At 64.9% G+C, this 15,391-nt stretch overlaps 2 protein-coding genes across 3 annotated transcripts in view; one reads left to right on the top strand and one right to left on the bottom strand.

Moving 5' to 3' along the window:
* Positions 1-7,460, bottom strand: part of PC (pyruvate carboxylase) — a 32,763-nt gene extending 25,303 nt beyond the window's left edge. For both annotated transcript variants that reach the window (XM_059872340.1, XM_059872341.1), the window contains exons 1-6: positions 7,445-7,460; positions 6,631-6,757; positions 5,254-5,438; positions 3,675-3,840; positions 2,698-2,843; positions 1,340-1,457 (exon numbers count right to left, since the gene is read on the bottom strand). In XM_059872340.1, coding sequence (XP_059728323.1) covers positions 1,340-1,457; positions 2,698-2,843; positions 3,675-3,840; positions 5,254-5,438; positions 6,631-6,757 — 742 coding nt within the window. In that variant the 5' untranslated portion in view covers positions 7,445-7,460. The remainder of the gene's footprint in view (positions 1-1,339; positions 1,458-2,697; positions 2,844-3,674; positions 3,841-5,253; positions 5,439-6,630; positions 6,758-7,444) is intronic.
* Positions 7,461-9,580: 2,120 nt separating this feature from the next.
* The window catches only part of RTN3 (reticulon 3), a 23,619-nt gene continuing 17,808 nt past the window's right edge, over positions 9,581-15,391 (top strand). The window contains 2 exon segments of the mRNA XM_059872363.1: positions 9,581-9,749; positions 15,174-15,384. Of these exon segments, the coding sequence (XP_059728346.1) occupies positions 9,632-9,749; positions 15,174-15,384 (329 nt within the window). The 5' untranslated portion in view covers positions 9,581-9,631.

Here is a 15,391-nt window from a genome sequence, read left to right as displayed (position 1 = left end):
CCCCAAAAGGGGAACTGGGGACCCCAAAGAGGGAACTGGGAACCCCAAAATGGAACTGGGGACCCCAAAGAGGGAACTGGGAACCCCAAAAATGGAACTGGGAACCCCAAAGAGGGAACTGGGAACCCCAAAATGGAACTGGGAACCCCAAAAACGGAACTGGGAACCCCAAAAATTGACTAACAGACCCAAAAATGGAACTGGGAACCCCAAAAATGGAACTGGGAACCCCAAAAACGGAACTGGGAACCCCAAAAATTGACTAACAGACCCCAAAAATGGAATTGGGAACCCCAAAAATGGAACTGGGAACCCCAAAAAGGGACCTGCACCGAGCAGTCGCGCTCGTAGAGGTGGACCACGTTCCCGTGGGAGTCACCTGGGGACCCCAAAGAGGGAACTGGGAACCCCAAAAATGGAACTGAGAACCCCAAAATGGAACTGGGAACCCCAAAAATGGAACTGGGAACCCCCAAATGGAACTGGGAACCCCAAAAAGGGACCTGTGGATCCCGAAAATGGAACTGGGAACCCCAAAATGGAACTGGGAACCCCAAAAATGGCCTAGCAGACCCCAAAAATGGAACTGGAAGCCCAGAAATGGAACTGGAAGCCCAGAAATGGAGCTGGGAACCCCAAAAATTGACTAACAGACCCCAAAATGGAACTGGGAACCCCAAAAATTGACTAACAGACCCCAAAATGGAATTGGGAACCCCAAAAATTGACTATCAGACCCCAAAAATGGAACAGGGAGCCCCAAAAATGGCCTAGCAGACCCCAGAAATGGAACTGGAAGCCCCGAAATGGAGCTGGAAGCCCCAAAACGGAACTGGGAACCCCAAAAATTGACTAACAGACCCCAAAAATGGAACTGGGAGCCCAGAAATGGAACTGGGAGCCCAGAAATGGAACTGGGAACCCCAAAAACTGACTAACAGACCCCAGAAATGGAACTGGGAACCCCAAAAACTGACTAACAGACCCCAGAAATGGAGCTGGAAGCTCAGAAATGGAGCTGGGAACCCCAAAAATGGCCTAACAGGCCCCAAAAATGGAACTGGAAGCCCAGAAATGGAACTGGGAACCCCAAAAACTGACTAACAGACCCCAGAAATGGAGCTGGGAACCCCAAAAACTGACTAGCAGACCCCAGAAATGGAGCTGGGAACCCCAAAAATGGCCTAACAGGCCCCAGAAATGGAGCTGGAAGCCCAGAAATGGAGCTGGGAACCCCAAAAATGGCCTAACAGACCCAAAAATGGAATTGGGAACCCCAAAAATGGCCTAGCAGACCCCAGAAATGGAGCTGGAGCCCCGGCCTGCCCCCCAGCCGTACCCAGGATCTGGACCTCGATGTGCCGCGGGCGCTCGATGAATTTCTCCACGAACAGGTCCCCGTTCCCAAAGGCGGCCAAAGCCTCCGAGGTGGCGCGGGAGAAGTTCTCCTCCAGCTCCTGCGGGACCCCAAAAGTGGCTCCCCAAATTGCAGGGACCCCCCCAAACCCAGGGACCTCAAAACCCAGGGACCCCAAATTCCAGGGACCCCAAAACCAGGGACCCCAAATTCCAGGGACCCTAAAACCCAGGGACCCCGAAATCCAGTGACCCCAAAACCCAGTGACCCCAAATTCCAGGGACCCCCAAACCCAGGGACCCCAAAACCCAGGGACCCCAAACCCAGGGACCCCAAACCCAGAGACCCCAAATTCCAGGGACCCCGAAATCCAGGGACCCCAAAACCCAGGACTGCCCCACCTCGAGTTCCCCCCAAACACAGGGACCCCAAATCTTGGGGATCCCAAATCCAGGAACCCCAAATCCCAGGATATACCCCCCCACCCCAAATCCACAGATCCCAAACCCAGAATTCCGGGGTCTCTCCCCCCACCACCGCATCACCCCAAATCTGGGGACCCCAAAACCTGGGGTACCTCAAGCCCTGGGGTTCCCCCAAACCCAGGGTCCCCCCACCCCAATTTTGGGGTCCTCCCAGATCCAGGGGCTCCTGAGGGTTGGGATCGCTGCGGGTCTGGGGTCTGGGGACGTGAGAGCCCCTGGAATTTCGGGGTTCTGGGGGTTTGGGGTCCGGGGATTTGGGGCTGCTGGGGAATTTCATTTCTCAGAGATTTGGGACTCTGGAGATTCGGCATTCCTGGGGGATTTGGGATTTTGGGTGATTTGTGCTCCTCTGCATCGGGGTCTGGGGGATTTGGGGTCCTGGGGGATTTGGGGTCTGGGGATTTGGGGTCTGGGGATTTGGGTTCAGGAGATTTGGGGTCTGGGGGATTTGGGGTCTGGGGATTTGGAGCTCTGGGGATTTGGGGTCTGGGGATTTGGGGTCTGGGGGTTTGGGGTCTGGGGATTTGGGTTCAGGAGATTTGGGGTCTGGGGGATTTGGGGTCTGGGGATTTGGGGTCTGGGGGATTTGGGGCTCTGGGGATTTGAGGTCTGGGGGTTTGGGGTCTGGGGGATTTGGGGATTTGGGGTCTGGGGGTTTGAGGTTGGGGGATTTGGGGTCTGGGGGTTTGGGGTCTGGGGGATTTGGGGTCTGGGGATTTGGAGCTCTGGGAACTTGGGGTCAGGGGATTTGGGGTCCGGGGGATTTGGGGATTTGAGGTCTGGGGGTTTGGGGTCGGGGGGATTTGGGGATTTGGGGTCTGGGGGGTTTGGGGTCGGGGGGTTTGGGGGCGGTACCTGGGGGGCCCGGACCACCCTCATGCCGCGGCCGCCGCCGCCGTGGGCGGCTTTGAGGATCACGGGGAACCCGACCCGGGCGGCGAATTCCTGAGCCTCGGCCAGCGCCGACACCGGCGACGGCGTCCCCGGCACCACCGGCACCCCTGCGGCCACGGCGCCTCAGAGACCCGGCCCCGCCACCCCCCAAACCCCCCGAGCCCCCTTTTAACCCCCCCAAATCCCCATATCCCCTCCTAACCCCCTTTTAAGCCCCCAAATCCTCATATCCCCTCCTAACCCCCCTACCCCCTCCAAATCTCCCTTGAATCCCCCCAAACTCACTTTTAACTCCCTCAAATCCCCTTTGAACCTCCCCAAACCCCCCCAAACTCCCCATAACGCCCCCAATCCTCTTTTTAACCCCCCAAATCCCCTTTTACCCCTCCCAAACTCCCCAAAACCCCCCAATGCCCTTTTTAACCCCCCAAATGCCCCTTTAACCTCCCTAATTCCCCTTTTTAACCCACCCAATCCTCTTTGAACCCCCCCAATCCCCTTTGAACCCCCCCAATTCCCCTTTTTAACCCCCCCAAATCCCCCTTTAACCCCCCCAACCCCCTTTGAACCCCCCATCCCCTTTTTAACCCCCCAAATCCCCTTTAACCCTCCTAATTCTCCTTTTCAACCCCCCCAAATCCCCTCTAACCCCCCCAAATCCCCCTTTAACCCCCCCAAATCCCCTTTGAACCCCCCCAATTCCCCTTTTTAACCCCCCAATCCCCTTTTTAACCCCTCCAACCCCCTTTGAACCCCCCCAATTCCCCTTTTTAACCCCCCCAAATCCCCTTTAACCCCCCCCAAATCCCCTTTAACCCCCCCATCTCCTTTTAAACCCCCCCAATCCCCTTTTTAACCCCCCCAAATCCCCCTTTTTAACCCCCCCAACCCCCTCTGAACCCCTCCAAGTCCCCCCCCGAGCCCCCCCCGGGCCCCACCGGCGGCGATGGCGATGGCCCGAGCCTCCACTTTGTCCCCCATCTTCCTGACCACGTCCGGGCGCGGCCCCACGAAGCGAACGCCGGCGTCCAGGCAGGCCTGGGCGAAATCCGCGCGCTCCGACAGGAACCCGTACCCGGGGTGGATGGCGTCCACCTCGTTCTCCTGGCAACGGGGCACCGGGGGGCTCGGGGGGCGGCCAGGGCTCCCACGGGGCCACCACGGCACCCACGGGGCCACCACGGCACCCCCAGGGCTCCCACGGCTCCCACGGGGCCACCAGGGCTCCCACGGGGCCACCAGGGCACCCATGGCACCACCACAGCTCCCCCAGGGCCACCACGGCTCCCCCAGGGTCACCATGGCACCCCCAGGGCCACCACGGCTCCCGCGGAGCCACCAGGGCTCCCACGGGGCCACCAGGGCACCCGCGGGGCCACCACGGCTCCCACGGGGCCACCAGGGCTCCCACGGGGCCACCATGGCACCCCCGGGGTCACCACGGCTCCCACGGGGCCACCACGGCTCCCACGGGGCCACCACGGCTCCCGCAGGGAATTTGGGGCCACCACAGGGCCACCACGGCACCCACGGGGCCACCAGGGCACCCATGGCACCACCAGGGCACCCACAGGGAATTTGGGGCCACCACAGGGCCACCATGGCACCCCCAGGGCCACCACGGCTCCCACGGCACCACCAGGGCACCCATGGGGCCACCACGGCACCCCCAGGGCCACCACAGCACCCACAGGGCTACCACGGCTCCCACAGGGCCACCACGGCACCCGCGGGGCCACCAGGGCACCCGCGGGGCCACCACGGCTCCCACGGGGCCACCATGGCACCCACGGCGCCACCAGGGCACCCACAGGGAATTTGGGGCCACCAAAGGGCCACCACAGCACCCCCAGGGCCACCATGGCACCCATGGGGCCACCACGGCTCCCACGGGGCCACCACGGCTCCCCCAGCGCCACCATGGCACCCACGGCGCCACCAGGGCACACACAGGGAATTTGGGGCCACCAAAGGGCCACCACGGCTCCCACAGGGCCACCAGGGCACCCGTGGGGCCACCACGGCTCCCACGGGGCCACCAGGACACCCCCAGGGCCACCAGGACACCCCCAGGGCCACCAGGACACCCACAGGGCCACCAGGGCACCCGTGGGGCCACCACGGCTCCCACGGGGCCACCAGGGCACCCACGGGGCCACCAGGGCACCCACGGGGAATTTGGGGGGGGGGGGGGAGGCACGGGGCCACCCCGGTGTCCCCAGAATCCTCCCCCAAAGGGACAAGGGGGGTCACGAGAGCACCTCGTGGGGTCAGGGGACACCCCCAATGTCCCCAGGTGTGTCCCCAGGTGTCTCCTAAGTGTCCCCAGGTGTCTCCCAGCTGTCCCCCCAGGTGTCCCAGGTGTCCCCAGCTGTCCCCCCCGTGCCTCCCAGCTGTCCCCCCGTGTCCCCAGGTGTCTCCCAGCTGTCCCCCCGTGCCCCCAGGTGTCTCCCAGGTGTCCCCCCGTGCCTCCCAGCTGTCCCAGGTGTCCCCAGGTGTCCCCAGGTGTCCCGGTACCTGTGCCACGCGGATGATGTCGGGGATGTGCAGGTAGGCCTGCACGGGGGGCAGCCCCCTCCCCACCAGGTACGCCTCGTCCGCCTTCTGCCGGTGCATCTGCCCCGTGTCCTGCTCCGAGTACACGGCCACGGTACGGATCCCCAGCTCCGTGCAGGCCCGGAACACCCGGATGGCGATCTCACCTGGGGACAGGGACAGCTCAGGGACACCCTGGGGACACCCTGGGGACACCCTGGGGACATGGGGACACCCTGGGGACACAGGGACAGGGACACCGTGCGGATCCCCAGCTCCGTGCAGGCCCGGAACACCCGGATGGCGATCTCACCTGGGGACATTGGGGACACTGGGGACATGGGGACAGGGCTATGGGGACATGGGGACACCCTAGGGACACGGGGACAGGGACACAGGGACAGGGACACCGTGCGGATCCCCAGCTCCGTGCAGGCCCGGAACACCCGGATGGCAATCTCACCTGGGGACAGGGACAGCTGGGGGACATGGGGACAGGGCTATGGGGACATGGGGACACCCTGGGGACAGGGACACAGGGACAGGGACACCGTGCGGATCCCCAGCTCTGTGCAGGCCCGGAACACCCGGATGGCGATCTCACCTGGGGACAGGGACAGCTCAGGGACACCCTGGGGACACCCTGGGGACATGGGGACACCCTGGGGACACAGGGACAGGGACCCAGGGACATGGGGACACCCTGGGGACACTGGGGACAGGGACACGGGGACATGGGGACACCCTGGGGACATTGGGGAGAGGGACACGGGGACATGGGGACACCCTGGGGACACGGCCACCGTCCGGATCCTCAGCTCTGTGCACGCCCAGGACACGTGGGTGGTGACTTCACCTTGGGGACACTCTGGGGACATGGAGACACCTTGGGGACACTTGAGGACATGGGGACACTCTGGGGACACTCTGGGGACAGCTGCTTGGCAACCTCACCTGGGGCCACCACGGGGTCGGGGGGGGGGTTCAAGGGACATTGGGGGGGCTCAGGGGACACAGAGGGGGTCCAGGGGGGGTTTGAGGGGTCCTGGGGGGGTCTTGGGGGACCAGGGGGGCTTGGGGGGTCTCAGGGAGGTCAGAGGGTATTGGGGGGGGTCTCAGGGGGTCTCAGGGGGGTTTTAGGGGGTCTCAGGGGGTCTCAGGGGGTTCAGGGGGGGTCTCAGGGGGTCCCGGGAGGGGTCTCAGGGGGGGTCCCGGGGGTCCCCCAGTGCTCACCCCGGTTGGCCACCAGGACCTTGCGCAGGGGCCGGGCGGGCCTGGGGGGCTCAGGGGGTTCAGGGGGGGTCTCAGGGGTTTGAGGGGGGGTCTCAGGGGGGGTCCCGGGGGTCTCCCGGTGCTCACCCCGGTTGGCCACCAGGACCTTGCGCAGGGGCCGGTAGCTGACGGGCCGGGCGGGCCCGGGGGGGCCCCGGAGCAGCCGCAGCCCCAGGAGGGCGCGGCCCCCGCGGGGGCGGCACAGCTGGAACATCTGGGGGGGGAAGGGAAGGAAAATTGGGGGGGGGGGGGTCAGGCAGTGCAACCCCCGACCCCCCCCCCCCCCCTCCAGAGGAGAATCCCCCTCCCCCCCCCCCACTCCCCTCTGCCCCAGTGACCTTTGACCCCCCCTGGACTCAAAAAGCCCCCGGGCCTCCCCTCCCCCCCTCCCCCGCTCCCCTCTGCCCCAGTGACCTTTGACCCCTCCCCCGCTTTGATCTCCCTTTGCACGGGGGTCTCGCCCCAAAAATCCCCCCAAAATCCCTCCCAAAATCCCTCCCCCCCCCAAATCCCTCTAAAAATTCCCCCAAAAATCCCCAAAATCCCCCTCAAAAATCCCCCAAATCCCCTAAAACCTCCCCAAATCCCCCCCCCACCCCCCCCCCCGCGCCAGGATTTTTACACAACGCCCCCTCCCCACCCCCCCCTTGCACACTCAGGGTCCTGCCCGGGCCTGTCCCCCCTTGCACAACCCCCTCCCCTTGCACAACCCCCTCCCCCCTTGCACAATCACCTCTTGCACGGGAGCCCCCCCACCCCCACCTCTCCCATCCCCCCCCCCCCCCCCAATTCCTCCAGGACCCCCCCCCTTGCACAAATCCCCCCCCCTATTTGCACAGGTGCCCCTCCCCCCCCCTGCACGACCCCAGCCCCCCCCGAGCCCCCCCCCCAGCCCCGGTACCGTGGCCGTGCTGTCCCCTCTCTGTCCCCGGTGTCCCTCTGTCCGGTGTCCCTCTGTCCGGTGTCCCCTCCCCTCCCTCCCGAGCCCCTCGCCGGTCCCGACCCTCCCCCCCCCACCCCACCCCGGGGCTCCCCCCGCCCCCTCCCCGGTGAATCATTGACCGGGGGGGGGCAAAGTCCGCCCGGGTCCGGGGGACAAACTGGGACAAACTGGGGCAAACTGGGACAAACTGGGGGGAAAATGGAGCAAACTGGGACAAACTGGGGGGAAAATGGAGCAAACTGGGACAAACTGGGGCTCCGGCTCCATAGGGGGGGCGCGCACGGGGGTCTCCGACCCTACAGGGGGGTCAAGGGGGGGTCTTGGGCCTTATAGGGGGTCCCATAGGGGGTCCTGTAGGGGGTCCCACAGGGGGTCCCATAGAGGGTCCTGTAGGGGATTCCATGGGGGGGTCCTGTAGGGGGTCCCATAGAGGGTCCCAAATCCCACAGGGGGTCCCATAGAGGGTCCTGTAGGGGGTCCCATAGGGGGTCCCAGACCCACAGGGGGTCCCATAGGGGGTCCTGTAGGGGATCCCATATGGGATCATATAGGGGGGTCCCAAAGTCCATAGGGGGTTCCATAGGGGGTCCCAAACCCCCCAGGGGGTCCCAGGCCCCATAAAGACCCTGAGGACCTACAGAGGGTCACAGGGCCTATAGGGGGTCCTGTAGGGGATTCTATAGGAGATCATATAGGGGGTCTCATGGGGGTCCCACAGGGGATCCTACAGGCGGCCCCCAAAACCACAAAGGGTCCCATAGGGGGTCCCATAGGGGGTCCCGGGCCCCATAGGGGTTCTGAGGACCCACAGAAGGCCGCAGGCTCTATATGGGATCCTGTATGGGGTCCTATAGGGGGTCCCATGGGGTCCCGGCCCCACGGGGGGGGTCCCCAATTCCGCTGAGTGTGTTCGGGGGGGAGGTCGCGGGGGTCGCAGCGGCCCCTCCCCCACCCCGAGCGCTGCCCTCCATGGCGGGGGTCATGTCGCGACAGTCGGGCGATACGGGAGGTCACGTGGTTGCTCACTCACCGCTCCGCGACCGCCGCTTCCCCCCGCGTCCCGGCGGCCCCGCTGGCCCCGCCCCCTCTCCCCCTATTGGCCGCCCGCCAGCGCCCCCCGCCCACTGCTGGCAAAAACCGCGCCCCTTTGACCAAACATGGCGCCTCATTGGCCCGGCCGCTTCCGCCCTCGCCTTGCCATTGGCTCAAACAAATGTCACGCATCCCTCAGGCCCCGCCTCCTCCCTCCTCGCATGAGGGGGGCGGCGCGACGTAACGTCACAGCCGAGCCTCCCGCTGCCATTGGCGGTTCCGCGGGCGCTGACGAGGCGGGGCGGAGCCATAGGGGAGGGGCGGGGTCGGGTGATCTCACGTGATTCCTGCAGGCCCCACCCTTTCCCGGATGCGCGGCCTGCGGTCCTCCCGCCCGGCAGGGGGGCGCGCTTTGCCGGCCGTGGCGGCGCTCTCGGGGCCGCCAGGAGCTCTCAATGGCCGCCGCCCCCCCTGGGGTCCCCCCCGGCCCCTTGGGGCGCTCTGCGGCCGCTTCCCCCCCCCCTCAGGCAGGCGGTTCTGCGCTCCCCCCACACAGGGGATGGAACTGGGGCCTCCCTGCCCTTTAGGAAGGTGCAGGCCTCTCCCCCCACCCTCTAAGAAGCGTCCAAGAGTCCCTCACCGCCTTTAGGAGGACATTCCACGGGGCGATCCACTCTATAGGAGACCCTGAGACGGGAGTGCGGGGGTGCGGAGCCCCCAAAAACGCTTCTCCCTCACAGGAGCCCCCCAGAACCCCGTCCCCTTGTGCGGGGCTCTTCTGGGACTACAACTCCCGTGGTGCATCGCGCCACTCCAGCCGCGCAGCAGGCGCAGCTTCTCCTTCTCCCGCTGCTGCCATGGCAACTGCGGGGGCCCCCCTTCGTTGTGCGTATGCGCTTTAGCGCCGAGCTGCGGCGGGAGGGCGGAGCGCGGCCATTGCCAGGCGTTGATTGGCTCAGACGCGCCGGCTCCTCCCACCTGCAGCAGGTGCGCGGCGTTCATTGGTCTGCTGGCGCCGGCCACGCCCCTGGCGGCACCGCCCCCCCCCGCAGTCGGGGGCGCGGCCGCCGCCCCGCACCGGACGGGCTCGCTCCGCGCTCCGCCGCCGCCGCCATGGCCGATTCCGCCGCGCAGTCCTCGCTCGTCTCCTCCAGCTCCTCTTCCACCTCCGTGACCTCGTCCTCCGCCTCCTCCACGCGGGGCCTGGTCGGCGGTTCCATGTCGTGCGCCGGTAAGGGCCGGCGGGGCCTGTGGGGCCGGAGGGGGGTGAGGGAGGTGAGGCCTCGGCGGGGGCGTGACGGGGAAGGAGCCTTTGGGCGTTGGGTGTGAGGTAAAAACGGGCTGGGAGGGGCAGAAATGGGGAGGGAAGGCCCTTGAGGGGGCGGTTGTTGGGGGCAGGAGGCCTTTGGGGGGGAGATTTGTGGGAAAGAGGCGTTTGGGGGCTTGGTGTGAGGCGAAAAGTCTTTTAGAGGGGGTTAGAAATGGGCGGGGGAGAACGTGAGGGGGAGAACGAGGGAGAAAAGGCCTTGGAGGAGCAGATTTTGGGGAGCAGAGGCTTGAGGGGGGGATTGGAGGGTGATGAGGCCTTTTGGGGCTGCGTGTGAGGTTGAGAGGCTTGGGGGACAGAAATGAGGGGTTAAAGAAGTTTTGGGGTAAAAGGGAGGAGAAAAAGCCTTCGGGGGAGCTCATTTTGGGGAAAAGATGCTTTTAGGGGGATTTAAGGGGGAAAGGGATTTTTGGGGGGGATTTTGGAGGACAAAGAGGCGTTGAAGTGGAGATTTGGTTGGTCAGTGACACCTCCACCCCCACATCTCTCAGGAGAACGGGGGGGAAATGCCCAGGAAAAGGAACTTTGGTGTTTTTGGGGGCTTTGGGGTCGTTGGGGAACAGCTGCTCCGTCCGTCCTTCCCTGGAATTTTGGGGAGGGGGCATTTCACCCTCCCCCAGGACCCCCCCCCCCTTATTCCAGCCGTCACTCCAGAGCATCCTGACTCGGCAATTCCCAGGATTTCACCCCAATTTCCACCCCTGGACACCACCAAACCCCAAAACTCGGCGGTTTCACCCCAAATCTCACCCTCGGGGGGTGCAGAGCCGAGAAGGGCGGGTGGGAATTTCGGGGTGACCCCCCCCCAGGCACCGTCCCTGCGCCGCTCCCTGCCCCCGAGGCTGGGAAAACGGGGTGAAACCCCCCGGATTTGGGTCCGGGCTGGAATTTTCCCGGTGGTTTTTTGCGACGAAGCCGGCCCCGCCTGCTGGGGGGGTTCTGGGGGGGCTTCGGGGCACTCCGGGGGGTGCTGAGCTCTCACCCTCTGTGTTCTCTTGCAGATCCCCCCAATTCTTCTTCCTCTTCCTCCTCCTCTTCCTCCTCCCAGCCCGTTTCTCTCTTTGCGGCTTCACCAGGCAAGTCTCCCCCCCCTCTTCTTCCTCTCTCCCTTTTTTTTCCTGCACCCCCAGGAAGAAAAATGTCTTGGGGGGAAGCCCCCACCCTAAAAAAGCCCCCTGGATTTTGGGGAGGGGTCCCCAGAGCCACTTTGGGGACACCCAGAGCTGGTTTGGGGCTCCCCAAGGTGGGTTTGGGGTCTCGGTGTCACATCAAAGGGGGGTTCCCCCCCCACCCCAAATAACCCCTGGATTTTGGGGGTGGGGCCACAAACGCTGCTGAGCCCCCCCCCCCCGAAATGGCAACAAAGGGTTAAACTTGCCAAAAATAGACATTTTTCTTTTTCTCTCTTTTCCTGCTCTTTATCTCGGTTTCTTTTCTCTTTTTCGGGGTGAGCCCCCCCCCAGCTTTGCCCCCCACCCCCTCCTGCACCCCAAGGCTGCTGCCCCCCCCCCCCCCCCAGCTTTGCACGCCCCCCCCCCTCCCCTCCTGCTGCTGCTGAAGGTGAAATTCGTCGTTTTTTGTGGTTTGGCCTCAAAATTCCTGCCCCAGCCCCGAGCCGCCTGCGCCGTGTCCCACCCGCCGCCGGGGGGGCTTTCTGTGACCCCCCCCGGGCTCAACCTGAGGGGGAGAGACCCCAAAATCCCCCCCCCAAAACCACGAGGGGGCTGAATGCCACCCCCAGCCTCGCTCCAGCCCCAAAATGGGGGGTTTTCACCCCAAAACTGGGAGGTTTAACCCCAAGCTGAGGTTCTCCGTGGGGACCCCCCCCCATTTTCAGGACCCGACGCTGCAGGTTTGGGGTGTCCTGCCCCCACCCCCATCACTGAACCCAAACCGAGGGGGTTTAGCCCCAAAATGCTGTTTGGGTTCGGTTCCAAAAGGGGCGTTTTTAGCCCCAAACTGGGGTCTCTCCTGCCCGGATTTTGGGGTGTATTTGGGGGGGGGGGTGGGGGAGCCTCTGTGCCGCCGCTTGACCCCCACCTGCATGGGGGGGGACCCCCAAAATTCTCTGGGGGACCCCAAAACCGCCCCCCCACGCCATGGCTGAGATTGGAGGACCCGCTGAATTTTGGGGAGGGGGCTTCCCAGCATGGCTGGAATGGGAAGGGGGAACCCCAAAATTCTGCGTGGGGACCCCAAAACCACCCCCCCCTTCCCCCCGCATGGCTGTCCCCAAAATTCTCTGTGGGGGAGGGGACACCCAGTGGGGGGAGGGGAAGGGGTGGGGGTCCCCAAAACCCCCCTGGGGGTGCCCAATGGGAGGGACAGAGCGGGGGGGACAGGACCCTCAGGACGGGGGACAGGGGGACCCCGACCCCCCTGACCGTGTGTCCCCCCCCTCCCCCACCAGCGGCGCCGGGCGGGCGCGGACCGGGGGGCGTCGCCGGGGGGGGGCAGCGGCCCGAGCCCCCCGGAGTCCCCGGAGTCGCCGTTCGAGGTGGTCCCGGACCGAGCCGCCTTCGACCGCGAGTTCGGGCCCGCCCTCGCCCAGATCCCCGAGGGCCGCGTGTGCCACTTCCCGCCCAAGCCCCGCGGCGTCCCCGGCGCTGTCCCCGGCGCTGTCCCCGGGCGCTGTCCCCGGCGCTGTCCCCGGGCGCGGGCTGGCCCGGCCGCCCCCCGGCTCGGCGGCGGCGCTGGAGGAGGTGTCGCGGTGCGTGGCGGGGAGATGCACAGCTTCACCAGCGAGCTGCTCTCCTGGGACCTGGTGGAGCGCAACGGGGACAGCCTCGGGGACAGCCGCGGGGACAGCGGCGGGGGACAGCGATGGCGTCACTAACGGCGTGGCCGGCACTGGGGATGGCGTGAACGGTGTCCCCAGCACTGGAATGGCATCGCCGCTGTCACCACCTTGGGGAATTGTATCAACCGGTGTCACCAGCGCTGGGAATGGCGTCACCGCTGGTCACCACCTTGGGGAAGGGTGTCACCAGCGCTGGGAGTGGCATCGCCGGTGTCACCAGCATTGGGAATGGCGTCACCGGTGTCACTGCCATCGGGAATGGCATCGCCAGTGTCACTGCAATGGAGAAAGGTGTCACCGGTGTCACCAGCACTGGGAGCGGTGTCACTGCTGTCACCACAGCGGGGAAGAGTGTCACCGGTGTCACCGCCGCGGGGAATGGCGTCGCTGGTGTTGGCGGTGGCGTCGGGAGCGGTCCTCGGTGGCATCGGGAATGGCGTCACCGCTACCGGCAGCGGTGTCACCGCTGTCACCGGCATCAAGAGTGACGTCACTGCCACTGGGAATGGCCTGGCTGGCACTGGGGGTGTCCCTGCTGTCACCGCTGTCCCCACCGACGCCGACAGCTCCGGTGACTCTGACGACACCGTCATCGAGGAGGCGCCGGGCGAGGCCCCCCCTGCTGTCCCCAAGGATGTCCCCGGGGCTGTCCCCGCTGTCCCCAAGGATGTCCCCAGGGATGTCCCTGTCCCGCCGGGCTCCCGGGACTGGGAGCAGGAGCACCAGACCCTGCGGGCGCTGCGGGAACTGGGGGAGCCCCCCCCGGCCCCCCCCGGCCGGGCCCCTCCCCCGCCTGGCAGGTAAAGCCCCAAAAAGGGCCTTTCCCACCCAAAAGAGCCTTTCCCACCCAAAAAGGGCCTTTCCCACCCCAAAAAGGGCCTTTTGCCCCCAAGAAGAGCCTTTTGCCCCAAAAAGGGCCTTTCCCACCCCAAAAAGGGCCTTTCCCACCCCGAAAAGGGCTTTTTGCACCCCAAAAAGGGCCTTTCCCACCCCAAAAAGGGCCTTTTGCACCCCAAAAAGGGCCTTTCCCACCCCAAAAAGGGATTTTTGCCCCAAAAAGGGCCTTTCCACCCCAAAAAGGGCCTTTTGCCCCAAAAAGGGCCTTTTCCCCCCAAAAAGGCGCCGAAAGCAGCCGGGGAGGCTCAGGGGCTGAGGGTGGCCCCGAAGTTGGGGTGAGAGGGGAGGAGCGGGGAGAGCCCAGCCCCGAGGGCAGCTGGCAGGGAGGCTCAGGGGGGCCTTGTTTTGGGGTAAAATCCGGGGATTTGGGGCCACACCCGCCGGCTCACTGGGGGGGGGTTAATTAATTAATGTCTGGTTTTAGTGGGGGGGCGTCATTAAGGGCTGTGTGTGACGAAGTTGTGTTAATGAGCAGGGGTAATTAGTGCCTTGGGGAAGAGGGGAAGTGGCATCGGGCTAAATGGGGTGGGGACAGCGCAGGGACCACCTGTGTCCCCTCCTTGTCACTGTCCTCCTGTGACCTGGCCTTGTCACCCCCTGTGTCCCCTCCTTGTCATCCCCTGTGACCTGTCCCTGTCACCTCCTCTATCTTCCTTTGTCCCCTCCTTGTCACCCCCTGTGTCCCCTCCTTGTCACTGTCCTCCTGTGACCTGGCCTTGTCACCCCCTTGTGTCCCCTCCTTGTCATCCCCCTGTGACCTGGCCTTGTCACCCCCTGTGACCTGTCCCTGTCACCTCCTCTATCCTCCCTTTGTCCCCTCCTTGTCACCCTCTGTGTTCTCTCCTTGTCACCTGTCCTCTTGTGACCTGGCCTTGTCACCCCCTTGTGTCCCCTCCTTGTCACTGTCCTCCTGTGACCTGGCCTTGCCACCCCTTGTGTCCCCTCCTTGTCACTGTCCTCCTGTGACCTGGCCTTGTCACCCCTTGTGTCCCCTCCTTGTCACTGTCCTCCTGTGACCTGGCCTTGTCACCCCCTGTGTCCCCTCCTTGTCATCCCCTTGACCTGTCCCTGTCACCTCCTCTATCCTCCCTTTGTCCCCTCCTTGTCACCCTCTGTGTTTCTCTCCTTGTCACTGTCCTCCTGTGACCTGGCCTTGTCACCCCCTGTGTCCCCTCCTTGTCACTGTCCTCCTGTGACCTGGCCTTGTCACCTCCTCTATCCTCCCTTTGTCCCCTCCTTGTCACCCCTTGTGTCCTCTCCTTGTCACTGTCCTCCTGTGACCTGGCCTTGTCACCCCTTGTGTCCTCTCCTTGTCACTGTCCTCCTGTCACCTGCCTTGTCACCCCCTGTGTCCCCTCCTTGTCACTGTCCTCCTGTCACCTGGCCTTGTCACCCCCTGTGTTCCCTCCTTGTCATCCCCTGTGACCTGTTCCTGTCACCTCCTCTATCCTCCCTTTGTCCCCTCCCTGTCACCCTCTCTGTCCCCTCTCTGTCCCCTCTGTGCCACGATGCCACACCCCTGTATCTTCCCTCTGTGTCCCCTCTGTGCCTCCCCGTGTCCCCTCCATGTCCCCTGTGTGTCCCCTGTGTGTCCCCCCTGTGTGACCCCGCTGTCCCCTGGCTGTCCCCAGTGGTTCAGGACCTGCTCTTCTGGCGGGACGTGAAGAAGAGCGCGGTGGCCTTCGGCGCCAGCCTGGTGCTGCTGCTGTCCCTGGCCACGCTCAGCGCTGTCACCGTGGTGGCACACGTGGCGCTGGCCCTGCTCTCGGTCACCATCAGCCTCCGTGTCTACAAGGCCGTGGTGCAGGCCCTGCAGAAGTCCGAGGAGGGGCACCCCTTCAGGTGAGGA

Source organism: Haemorhous mexicanus, chromosome 35 (genome assembly GCF_027477595.1).
Source record: "Haemorhous mexicanus isolate bHaeMex1 chromosome 35, bHaeMex1.pri, whole genome shotgun sequence".
In the NCBI taxonomy this organism is placed as follows: Eukaryota; Metazoa; Chordata; class Aves; order Passeriformes; family Fringillidae; genus Haemorhous; species Haemorhous mexicanus.
This window is presented reverse-complemented; position numbering and strand designations above follow the sequence as displayed.